The 12,353-nt window shown below is 35.3% G+C and overlaps 1 protein-coding gene across 2 annotated transcripts; it reads left to right on the top strand.

Annotated features, from left to right (window-relative positions):
• Positions 1-974: 974 nt before the first annotated feature.
• On the top strand, positions 975-7,659 carry LOC107778285 (putative boron transporter 2). Of its 2 annotated transcripts, none has more exons than XM_075255945.1 (12): positions 975-2,407; positions 2,619-2,701; positions 2,794-2,986; positions 3,056-3,194; positions 3,695-3,860; positions 4,663-4,829; positions 4,937-5,110; positions 5,234-5,329; positions 5,665-5,802; positions 5,882-6,201; positions 6,506-6,776; positions 7,039-7,659. In XM_075255945.1, exons 1-12 carry the CDS (start codon positions 2,304-2,306, stop codon positions 7,360-7,362), a joined length of 2,175 nt encoding a protein of 724 aa, XP_075112046.1. In that variant the 5' UTR covers positions 975-2,303; the 3' UTR covers positions 7,363-7,659. The 2 variants fall into 2 exon arrangements, with proteins under 2 accessions (XP_075112046.1, XP_075112047.1); XM_075255946.1 differs by having other exon boundaries at positions 1,222-1,379.
• Positions 7,660-12,353: the final 4,694 nt, after the last annotated feature.

Here is a 12,353-nt window from a genome sequence, read left to right as displayed (position 1 = left end):
GATAAAAACAAAAGAACCATGCTGAGTTAATATATAACCAAGATTAAAGTTAACCTAACCAAGATTCAAAATTCGAAGTTTATAGGTTCGTACGACGGTCTTAAATTAATATATAATAATAACTCGGTTCACATTCAAAGGTTTTCATATATTTATTTAGTGAATTTCTTAATACAACATATAAGGTTTGAATAAAATCTACTGAGTTCATGTACCTCCGCTCCTACTTGTATTGACACATGTTGGCTTGCTGTAATTTTTATAAATTTTAAAATGAGATGAACTTAAATTAGCGAAATGACTGGTACGTAGTATATAGTCGATCAAAATTGAAGCGTAATAATAGTTGAAACACTGTTGGTTTAATGGTTACTACAAATTGTTAGTAGTACTTTAGTCAATTATCGAAGATAACTTGAGAAAATAAACTGCCTGACTTGTGTCCAGAAACATGCGGAGTAATCATGTTTTAATTTTGCATTGTAAGGAATAAAATAGAAGCGTACAAAATACCATTGTTCGGCAATAGAAGTAGGGCTTTCAACAATTAACGTGATACTTGAGGATAAAAAAAAATATGAATGATAACCTAGTAGAAAAAAAACAATAATGTGACATGAATATATTTGTAATAAAAAATAATATATATTATCAATATTCCATAAGTTATCTCGGCACAGCTGGTTTTGCCGTTTTGCAGTTGGTAAGTGCTTTTTTAATTTTGTTTCTCCATAAAATATCAAATCAAAACACGATTACTGTTAAAAAATCTTCTTGAACAACAGCTATCTAAAAACAAATTATACGTCACTATCTATTTCCCGAAAAACTTAGTATTAATTTCAAAAGTTTTTTTCTCTTTTCAAAAAATTCAAATGAATAATAATACTGAATACCAAATAATTATAGAAAAAGGGAATTTATCAATTTTTGTCTCCTTTTTCTAGCACAACCTCTTTGGCCTTTTACGAGTCATAACAATTAACAGAAGCCTTTCCGTAGAATCACTGTTTGTCTGCTCTTCCCTGAATATCCCAATGAGAACTTCTCTAATTTCTTGTCTGTAAAGTTTGAGTAATTTCTTTTCTCTTACAATAAACAATATATTCGCATTTGTCATTATTAAACTATTCACTCACCTAATTACTACTACTAGTAATTTGCTCCAATACTTGTATTTGTTTGTTGGTTATTTATGCTTACTCATCTCTCACTTTCTTCACGCCAATCATCCCTTCCACCTAAAGAGTTTCCTTTCGTGAGAATTACTTCCCTTTCTTTTCTCGTCGTACTTTGTTTCTTTGACTAATGTAAACAGCGTACATTACTTGTCCCTTCATTATTGAACTGTGTTCGTGGAAAGGTCTGCTCTTTATAATGTAAGAGTGAACAAGCTGCTTTCTTTGCTAAATTGATGCTCATTTTCTTTCAATTGTCCTGAATCCATTCCCTTTCCACTTTTTCTCGTTATGGGTCCTCGCTAATTCTCGTATTCTTTGATTTTACTTTTTTCCTTGTTATGCCCATTTGGTTGAACTTGTTTTAATACACTCAGAATCAATTGTTAAGAAATGGGTTCTCGCTAAATCCTTGGTTTTTTGGTTACTAGTACCTTACTCTTTTGCTCAGATATATATATAACCTTTTACAGTCAAAAAAGTTCTGACTATGTAACTGTAATTAGGCCATGGCCAGATTTTGTTCTTTTAATTAGTAAATGACGAGAAAGAGTGTGTATATTTGTGATAAGATTGTTTAGACTATGGATATAAATTTTGTTAGTAAGAAATCTCGGAAGATGGAGAATTTCTGTTTCTTTCGTTAGTCTTGATTCTGTATGAGTTATGACTTCAACCCGTTAGTCTAATTTGCTTTTGGTCCTATTGAATTCAAGTTGGTGAAATCTTTTGGAAAGTTAAGCTCATACTTACCTGAAATACATTATTGATTGCTAAATGATTCTTTTGTACTTCTAATCCCAAGACATTCTTTGTAAATATGTAAACTTCATTAACTAGCATCCTATTCCATGTGCCTCATTGAAGGTAAAGTATACAGTCAACATATACACATGAATCAACTCATTTTTCCTTTTCCCCCTAAATAATCTAGTCATGATCAAGTAAGTGTTGTTTTCTGCCCAAAAGATTATGCTTATTTTCACCATGCTAATCTAGTTTAACTGGTATTAGCCTCTCGAGTCCCTTCGGTTCTGTTCTAGTTTCTCTTCTTTAAGTTACTTGTCTGTAAAAAGGGAAACAGAACAAAGCTTTTCCCTTCATTATCCAACATTTTGAGTGGTAATGGAAGAAACCTTTGTTCCGTTCCGTGGAATTAAGAATGATCTCAAAGGAAGACTGTTATGCTACAAGCAAGACTGGACTGGTGGTCTCTGTGCAGGTATCAGGTTCGTTAATTTTACTTAAGCTGAAGTGAAACTGAACAGTAAATGATTTTGTATATTGGCTGGGCCTAGACTTCTTTGAGGAGATTTGAGTATTATTCTTATTATCTTCGGCGTTCTGTCTGTTTAAAAGCAACACTCTAATGAGCAACTTTAATTGACTTGATTGCATTTTAATTTTCAATGATGTGTATGAATTGTCTTATATGTTGAGGATCCTGGCTCCAACGACCTACATCTTTTTCGCATCAGCAATTCCTGTTATTTCTTTTGGTGAGCAACTAGAAAGAAGCACTGGTAAGACAGATTTTGACATTTCCTAGATTTCAGTCGATTCTTATCGGATGGTCTATTCACTGATAAGCTGTATCTGTTTTATATTATGCTAGATGGAAGTATAACTGCAGTGCAGACTCTTGCTTCAACTGCACTTTGTGGTGTGATCCATTCCATTTTTGGTGGACAGCCACTCCTTATACTAGGAGTAGCTGAGCCAACTGTACTTATGTACACTTTTATGTTCAACTTTGCAAAGGATCGAAAGGACTTGGGACCGAAGCTGTTTCTAGCCTGGACAGCATGGTAGCTTCTTGCCGCTCTTGAATCACTATCTAGCAGCGCTGTCAAGCTTTCTTACTTGGTTATGTGCAGGGTGTGTGTTTGGACTGCTTTTCTGCTCATCTTGCTGGCAATTTTGGGTGCATGCTCTATAATAAACAGATTTACACGTCTTGCTGGTGAATTATTTGGTCTACTAATTGCTATGCTCTTTATGCAACAGGCTATTAAGGTAAGGAAGTCTTGATCCTAGTCTCTCAATTTTCTAAGCAGTCAACCCAAATTAATTTTGGATGTCTTCCAGCAGTGCAGCTTGCATTTTCTTTCTTGAATTCTTTTAAGAGATCAGCAATACTATGAGAAAAGCAGAATTCAGTTATGCTTTCATTGAAGCTTTATCACTTGAAGGCCTTAGCAATTTCCTCAAGAATTACAGTTGTGTGACTTTTCATGTACTGGTTTTGGTATATTGCAATTTTGATGACCAATTCCTTTTTCCCTCATCATTGCAAATTGCGATCCATTTCTTCAGTTTCACTGTTGGCTGGTCTATTCCAGAAACAGTGCTCAGTTTCACTGTTGGCTGGTCTATTCCAGAAACAGTGCTTTCACAAATTCCTACTAATGCATAGATTTATGGTCTAATTCTTTAAATAGTTAGATTTATGGTCTAATTCTTTAAATAGTATTATTGGTTTTTTAATTTTTCAGTACTAATGAATGCAACCACAGGGACTAGTAGAGGAGTTTGGCATACCAGAAAGAGAAAACCCTCATCAGGTTGTGTTCCTACCTTCTTGGCGCTTCGCAAATGGGATGTTTGCATTAGTTCTATCCTTTGGCCTTCTGTTCACTGCATTGAGGAGCCGTAAAGCTAGATCCTGGCGCTATGGGACAGGTATACAATTTTCAGTTTAAGTACATGAACATTAAAGACAACATAAAAGAACACAATTATTGCTTTTCTCCACTTTATTCTTAAACTTAATATATGTGTAGTAAGGTGAATTTGTCGTGTTCATCAATTTAGTTGTATAGGGTAAAAAATGTTTATATTAAATGATCGCATGAGGAAATGACGCGTGAAGCCGAAGACAGAAGATAGTTGAATCCGAAGGCAACGATGCTGTCTGTTACCAGAGAGAATGATACTCATAAAGATGAAGTAAATGCTTGCCACCCGATAGCATTTAATGAGGAATATTCTACAACATTAAGTACACGACCCGTTACAAGGAATATGGCATTCACTGCCCGCCGTTACACATTCTTGAATGGCCCTCATAATTGACATTAAAGAGGGATTTGATCCTAGGACCTTGTTACCTAGGTGTAGCTATAAATACTGAGCTCTATTATGATTGTAGAGGGGACAAATTTTCTGAAAAACATATGCTACACTCTGTTGAAAGCTTAATATAATTTTATCTTTTTGTTTGCTGATATCGTTGCTATTGTCCCCGGAAGCCCTATTCCTGGAATTGCTATTTTTGCTATTTTATCTCCATTTCAAGCTAAATATTACACTTTTGTCTAATTCATTTATTATCTTAGGATCAAATTAATTCACTTGTCTATAAACCACGTATAAATTCAACTGTACCGTTTTACGGGTAAATATTAGTAATGATCAATTGCTTTGGAACTAGAAAGGCAATTGTTGCCTTGTGTGAAATTGCTGACACTTCATTTTTGCTAAGGCTGGCTTCGAGGATTTATCGCTGACTATGGTGTCCCACTAATGGTGCTTGTTTGGACGGGCGTATCGTATATACCAGCCAATGATGTTCCACAAGGGGTTCCACGACGCCTTTTCAGCCCTAATCCATGGTCGCCTGGTGCTTACTCGAATTGGACAGTTATAAAGGTGCTTTTTTTCCAGTGTTGATGAATCCAAGGATTAGGAATTTAAAACCAGACATGCTTCTTTCTGTATAGTCTTGATAACTCATACTCAAGTGTTGCTTTACACAGGAAATGCTGCACGTTCCTCCACTGTATATTTTTGGAGCTTTTATTCCAGCCACAATGATTGCTGTTCTGTACTACTTTGATCACAGTGTTGCATCTCAACTTGCACAACAAAAAGAGTTCAATCTAAAGAAACCTTCCTCGTATCATTATGATCTCCTTCTTTTGGGCTTCTTGGTATGCTGGTGGCTCTGGCCTTTTCTTTTAGACATCATTTGGGTTTTCAATTTTTTTTTAGCTATTATTGATTAGTTGATGCAGCTTTTTCACCCCTCACATTGGTGCTTGTACATTCACTAGGTTATACTATGTGGTCTTATTGGCATTCCTCCTTCCAATGGAGTCATTCCACAATCTCCAATGCATACGAAAAGCTTGGCCACATTGAAACATCAGGTACCAAAATTCTCTCTTAATAGACGACTCTAGTCCATTGGGGTTACTGAACTTGAAGAGAATCATATGTACACTGCTACTTTTTGTTGAATAGTACACAAGAGTTGAGCATAAGGAAGTAGGAATCATCTACACAAGACCTCACTATGGACCAAGAAAGAATGTAACTTCATAAATATTTGTTGTCTCATGCTTTCTGTTTTCCCCCCCAACAATGCTCACGAAATAATGTTGCTGTTTCTAGTCTAATCGACAATTTAGGATGCTTGATTGTTCTTTCAGAGATTATAATTCTTCTCATTAATATTTCAATACTTTTCTCTCTATGGAAACAGCTTTTACGGAATAAACTTGTATCAACAGCAAGAAAAAGCATGAGTAAAAATGCAAATCTTGGCCAATTGTACCGGAGCATGCAGGAGGCTTACAATGATATGCAGACTCCCCTTGTCTATCAAACTCCATCGGGACTGGTAAATTGTTGATGTAATTGCTGAATGAGGATATCGAAGTAATTAACATGCTTAACTTAGTAATACTTCCGTCAAACAGGGGCTCAAAGAGCTAAAGGAGTCAACAATTCAGCATGCATCCAGTATGGGCTACATTAGTGCACCAGTTGATGAGACTGTCTTTGATGTCAATAAGGATGTTGATGATCTTTTACCAGTACAAGTCAAAGAACAACGCCTAAGCAATCTCCTTCAGGCATTAATGGCTGGTGCTTGCGTTGCTGCTATGCCTATCTTGAAAAAGATTCCTACTTCAGTTCTCTGGGGATACTTTGCTTTCATGGCAATTGAGAGCTTGCCAGGAAATCAGTTTTGGGAGAGGATATTACTGCTTTTAACTGCACCAAGCCGAAGATACAAGTGAGTGTCTCTGCGCAATAGTCAATATGCATATTAGTGCATCAGGCCCATAGTTCACCCCCGACATTTCTTCCCCACATCCTTTTTTTTTATTTAGTGTCCATCTCGCTAGCAAGTTACAGGGATGCATGAATTATACCCATTGCATATCCTTCCAGAAGAGGACTCTGGATTTTGCACTGCCAAAGAAGACACGACTTCTTAGTTCTGGGTTTTAGTTCTTTAGAAACTCACATAATCTAATAATTTTTCAAGCTTTCTTTGAAAATCCACTTACCTCTCTCTGTATTTGTAACTTATTCAGGGTCTTGGAAGACAGTCATGCGACATTTGTGGAGATAGTTCCTTTCAAGACAATTGCCGGTTTCACCTTGTTTCAGACAGTTCATTTGCTCCTGTGTTTCGGCATAACATGGATACCAGTAGCAGGTGTCCTTTTCCCAATGTTGATCATGCTTCTTGTCCCTGTTCGCCAGTATCTGCTGCCCAAGTTTTTCAAAGGAGCACATCTACAAGATCTGGATGCTGCAGAATATGAAGAAGCCCCAGCTGTAACTTACAATATGTCCTTTGAAGTAAGTTAGCACATTATATATCGTTTAGTTCTTTTTCTATGACAAAGACAATCAATTTCACATTTTAACAAAGATTAGATTCTTTATGGTTTCTCCAGGGTGAAGGCAGTTATTATGAGGTTATATATGGATCAGAATTTAACATTTGCACTGGAAAACTTTCTGATGAATATTGCAGTTATTTCCAGTGCAAGTAGCTTAAATCAAGACATTTGAGTTTTCTTGAAACATTTTCTTAATTTTGTGATTTATACTTTTGCAGGATCAAGGTGTTCAGGCAAGACCAACCCGCATTGATAGCGGTGAAATTCTTGACGAAATGGTGACGAGAAGCCGTGGGGAAATCCGACATTCGTGCAGCCCAAAATTAACTAGTTCAACCCCAACTCCTCTTCAAGAGATAAAGCCTGTGCATAGCCCACAGTTAATGCAAAGGGCTTACAGTCCAAGATCGAATGAGCTCAGAGCAGAAAGGAGCGCTGCACTGAGTGGAAAGGGACTCGAAATAAAGCAAACTCCAAGCCCTGGGCCGTCTAACCTTGGTAAAAGCAGTCAAGGTTCATCTTCTATCCAGTGTCAAATGTAAGTTAATGAGTTTATTTTATACACCAGTTCTCGAGAGGACTTTCTAGAGTCGGTTCATTTGTGTTTGAGAGGTTAGCAAAAGTTTGTGCTTTACTATAACCTTCTTTTAGGAATCTCTATATGTGTTTTACTGGTCGCAACGATGTATAGGAGAGTACTGTTTTATTGGTCTTACTCTTGTATGGGCAGAAAACAAACCATTATACACGAGAAAAGAGAAGAGAAAACTGTGTGAAAATTTGCGTTTCTTTGTTGTATTATCAAGAGTTTTATGGAAAAAAGGAAGAACTTCTGAACATCTGCCTTCCATTTACCTATTTGTTGTACTATCAACTAGCTTTTACCAGTAAATTGAGAGCTAAACTCAATTGTGAGCTAAAGTTATAGCACACACAAAAGGAAAGGTCCAACTTTCCATTGCTTGTCGCATGATTATAGTAGTAAAGCTTTATCTAGTCACCTTGTCATTGGTTGCTACTAGTGCTGCTTTTTCAGAAGATTGACTTTAGATTTCTGTTCAAACTTGCTGGTTCTTGTTCTTTTTCTCTTGGATTTTCGTGTTATAACCTAAATTATTTCTTAATGGCATTATACACAATATGACAAGAGTTAGCTTGCTTTAACTCCACAAGGGATAACAAATGAAGGTTAACACACGATAAGTAGTTTAAGGACATGCAAGCATTGGTTGACTGAAAGCTAGAGTTATCCGATACCTGTGCTGGTGGGAAATAGCAAGCTGTTATCATTTTTTTTAAAAATATTGTAAGGACATGCAAGCCTTGGTTGGCAAAAAGCTAGAATTACCCGCTACCTGTTATAATGCGAAATAGCAAGGTGTCATCATTTTTAAACTAAAAAAAGTAGTGTAAGGACAAGCTATGGCTAACTTTTGGTAACCTGGCCTACTATCTAGGGGTGCACGCAGCTTAGTGGAATGCATACTACTTCTTCCACTAAATCCGCAGCATCTGTGTTTTTTTTTCTTTCTTTTGATCTCTTTGTTGGAGCTATTGCTCATTGGGTGATTCAACGCACAACCCTGAGGGTGCAGAAAAGAGGTTGTTTTGATTCCAGATTGATATCGTTCTATTTCTTTGATTATTGCAGTATAATAATTGACAGGATTAATATGAGACTTATAATAGATATTATTCATGTTTAAGATGTTTCTATGCACAGAGTAGAAAATTAGAGTAGAGTTATTTTGTTAAAAAAGGCTTAGTTGATTCGAGTGAGATTTGAGGAACATATTGCCAATCCTAATACTTTATTTTCTTACCTTTTTTCAAAAGTGCTTTTCAAAAAGTGCTTCCGGAGAGAAACTATATTTTTATGTTTCTCCAAAATTGCTGTCACACCTCCTTTTTGCACGCCCGCCCCGAAGGGTTGAATGCGCGAGGGAGTTTCTCCAATTTAAGTGACAATATTCGAAATGAGATTATTTATTTAATTCAGAGTCGCCACTTGGGAAAGGTTTGGCTTTTGGTGTCCCAAGTCACCGGTTTATCTTGAATCCCAAATCGAGGAAAATATTCGACTTTCCAAATGAAGTCTGCGAACCAGAAATTCTAAGTAAGGAATTCTGTTGACCCGAGGGAAGGTGTTAGACACCCTCGAATCCCGTGGTTCTAGCACGGTCGCTTAAATTGTTATAATGGCTAGATATCTGATTTAATACATGTTATTACTTATGTGCTTTCATTAAGTTTAAAAACCGCTTTTATTATTATTATTTTTATAGAATTGCAACGTCGTGAAAATGCATCTCGAACCACGTCACAGTCAATGCACCCATAGTTGTTAATACATTACGACTCCGTTGAGATTTGAATTTGGGTCACATAAATGCACACCCGAATTTAGAATGTAATTTAATTAAATCGCGCCTAAAGAGTCTAACGCGTTTATTGTCTTCGGGGAAGACAGTGAAATTCACTAAATAGTCCATCCCAAATTCTAAGTATTTTATTATGATCAGTTATCGAGGCTCATTTATTTTAACAGGATAATCCTAAAGTGCCTACATTTTTCTATTAAAATTGTCTCTACAAAAAATGAAAGAGAAAAGGTCTTAATTTATTTACATGCTTGAATTGTTATAGTTGAGTTTCAGATATGATTCATAAATTCTGAAAATGATGTAAGCAGGGCAGTTCGTTGCCAATGCGAGCCCAGGCCCAACGTGTATGGCATAAAACTAAACCTGGGCCGTCTTATTCACGTATTACTACCTAGTTACATTATACTAGGCATGTTCTCAGTTTGTCAAATTAAAAAAAAAAAACTTAGCAATCTAATTTTAATCCTAAACCAATTACATGCTAGAATTAACCAATATTATTTAACTAAACAATATTCTTACAAGTTCCGAAATGGTCTATTCGTTTGATTTTTAACTTAGACGGAGTTACTACACCATTTATTTATTTTTAGGCAATATATATAGATAGTTCATCCGTTAAGTTATCGTCAGATGTTCCACTATATATATTAAATAGCTACATGATTCTGATTTTGTAAACTAAATAATTTATACATACAAATAAAATTCAGAATATAATTAAAATAAGTTTAGAACTTCAACTCTTCATTTTTTCGTATTCATACTTCCTGTTTCAGTTTACAATAATCAGCGTGTCAGTTGTGTACCTGATATTGGAAGCAAAAGAAAATGGAGATCAGCAGAAATTCAGTAGCATACAACAACAGCAACCCTAACAACCAGTAACAACCAGCAACGAGAAACTTAGTGACAGATTTTAAAATCAAGACAAAAATCCAGAAACAAACAACAATCAACGGACAGAAGCAAAGGGAATCTTTTTCAGATTTTTGAAAGACTAATTAGTGTTTAACCCTTAATTTCTCAATCCGTATCTCAGAATATTTGGATTGTATATCAGGTGTATATTCTTCTTCTTTTGAATTTCCAGAATGTTTTTCTTTTTGTTTTTCTAAAGTCTTAGTATTTTATTTTTTTTCGGAATTTCCTCTCTTAATTTTTTTTTCTTTCCCCTCTAATCTGATTCAAGACTTCTCTATATATCCCCAACCCATAAATCTTTTAATCAATTAAAATCAACCCATTTTCTCTACCAAACCCATTATCTTCCCACTCATCCCCATTACATTAAATAAATATATCACACCACCCCATTATATTTTGTCCCCCATGCCTAACATAAACAAATACAAGATTCCCCACACTAAAATTTGTCTTGTCCCCCCTTTATATTAAATAACTATATCACAACCCACCCCATTTCATTTTGTCCCCCATGCTTCATATAAAAAATTACAAAATGTTCAATTACCAAACTACCCCTCCGACCTTATTGCAATTACCATTTTACCCCTGAACGTACTACAAATTACCAAACTAAACCATCAGCTATAACAATCAATTAATCAAACTTAACCAAAATATAGACAATATGATCAATTTCTAACAATGTTCAAACAACAAATCACATGAACATGATTTCTTCAATATTTCAACAATAAATCACATGAACACAAATTGAACAACAAAGAACAACTAAAAATTTGATTGAACAATATTTTAGCAACAAACAAACCTATTTTTTTCAAATTTAACAACAACAAAACAAACAAGTATATTCAGATTTCTAAATTCAATAATATTGAACTTAAAATCAACTCTTACAACATTATAACAAACAATTCCTATATTAAACTTAAACAAGATTATGAGTCAAATTCAAGAAATAATCATAAATGATAAACAAGAAATCAAACTATACAAATTTTGGATTCAAGATCAACTAAACAAAGTATGAACATGAATGAAAATATTCAATAATAATAACAAACAAACTTTGTTCAAACTTCAAATTAAACTTAAACAAAACAAATAAACATACTCAAATTACTAATCTTCAAATAGTCAATTAAATCCAACCAAAATTATAACAAGATATATGATCCAAAATTAAGAAGCAAAATATTAACTTCACATTAAATTACTAAATTAAAAACGAACTTCAAACAAAGATGAACATGAATTAAATCTATTTTTAAACAACAAAACATGACGGATTCACATGATTTAAACAATGTTAACAATTTCTGAAAATACATATGAAACAAATAGACAAGAGAGGTTGCTCTGATGGTAAGCAACCTTCACTTCCAACCAAGAGGTTGTGAGTTCGAGTCTCCCCAAGAGCAATGTGGGAAGTTCTTGGAGGGAAGGATGTCGGGGGTCTATTTGGAAACAGCCTCTCTACCTCAGGGTAGGGGTAAGGTCTGCGTACACACTACCCTCCCCAGACCCCACTAAGTGGGATTATACTGGGTTGTTGTTGTTGTTGTACATATGAAACAAATTGAAGAAACAATTAATTTAAACTTCAATTTGAATCTAACAAACATTAAACTAACAATTCCTTTTTTTACAAAAATGAATAAAATTAACATGAAATAAACATGAAAAATAACTAATTAATTTCTCATTTAAATCTGAAAATTAAATTAACAAAACACATGAACAAACTAGAAAATTATTTCAACGACGAACAAACAAAACAAGAATCGAATCATTTAACGATTTTGGATCCGAAAAATATCAAACAAAAATATGGACAAAAATAAAACTTAGAACAACTAACCGTAAATGACCAACGACGAACATCGAACGAACTCTAAATGAAACCAACGAAACTTTGACATAACGAAGAAGACGAAGCAAGAGCCGAAGCAGGAACGTGAAGTAGCAGCGCCGGCAGCAGCAACAGCGACCCAGCTCCGGCGAACCAGCAGCGGTAGCAGCAGCACGATGGAGGAAACAGAAACAGCTGCCATGACTAGGCAGCCATGGGTTACGAGCAGCAGCAGCATGGCGGGGGAGGGTGTGCTCGTGTGAGTGTGTTGACGCGGCTGTGTATGTGTGTGTTGATGAGGAGCTTGGAGGTGGGGAGGTGACGAAGACGAAGAAGAAGGTGAAGCAGCAGCTACAACGCTGCGTTA

Source organism: Nicotiana tabacum, chromosome 6, assembly GCF_000715075.1.
Source record: "Nicotiana tabacum cultivar K326 chromosome 6, ASM71507v2, whole genome shotgun sequence".
Classification (NCBI taxonomy): domain Eukaryota; kingdom Viridiplantae; phylum Streptophyta; class Magnoliopsida; order Solanales; family Solanaceae; genus Nicotiana; species Nicotiana tabacum.
This window is presented reverse-complemented; position numbering and strand designations above follow the sequence as displayed.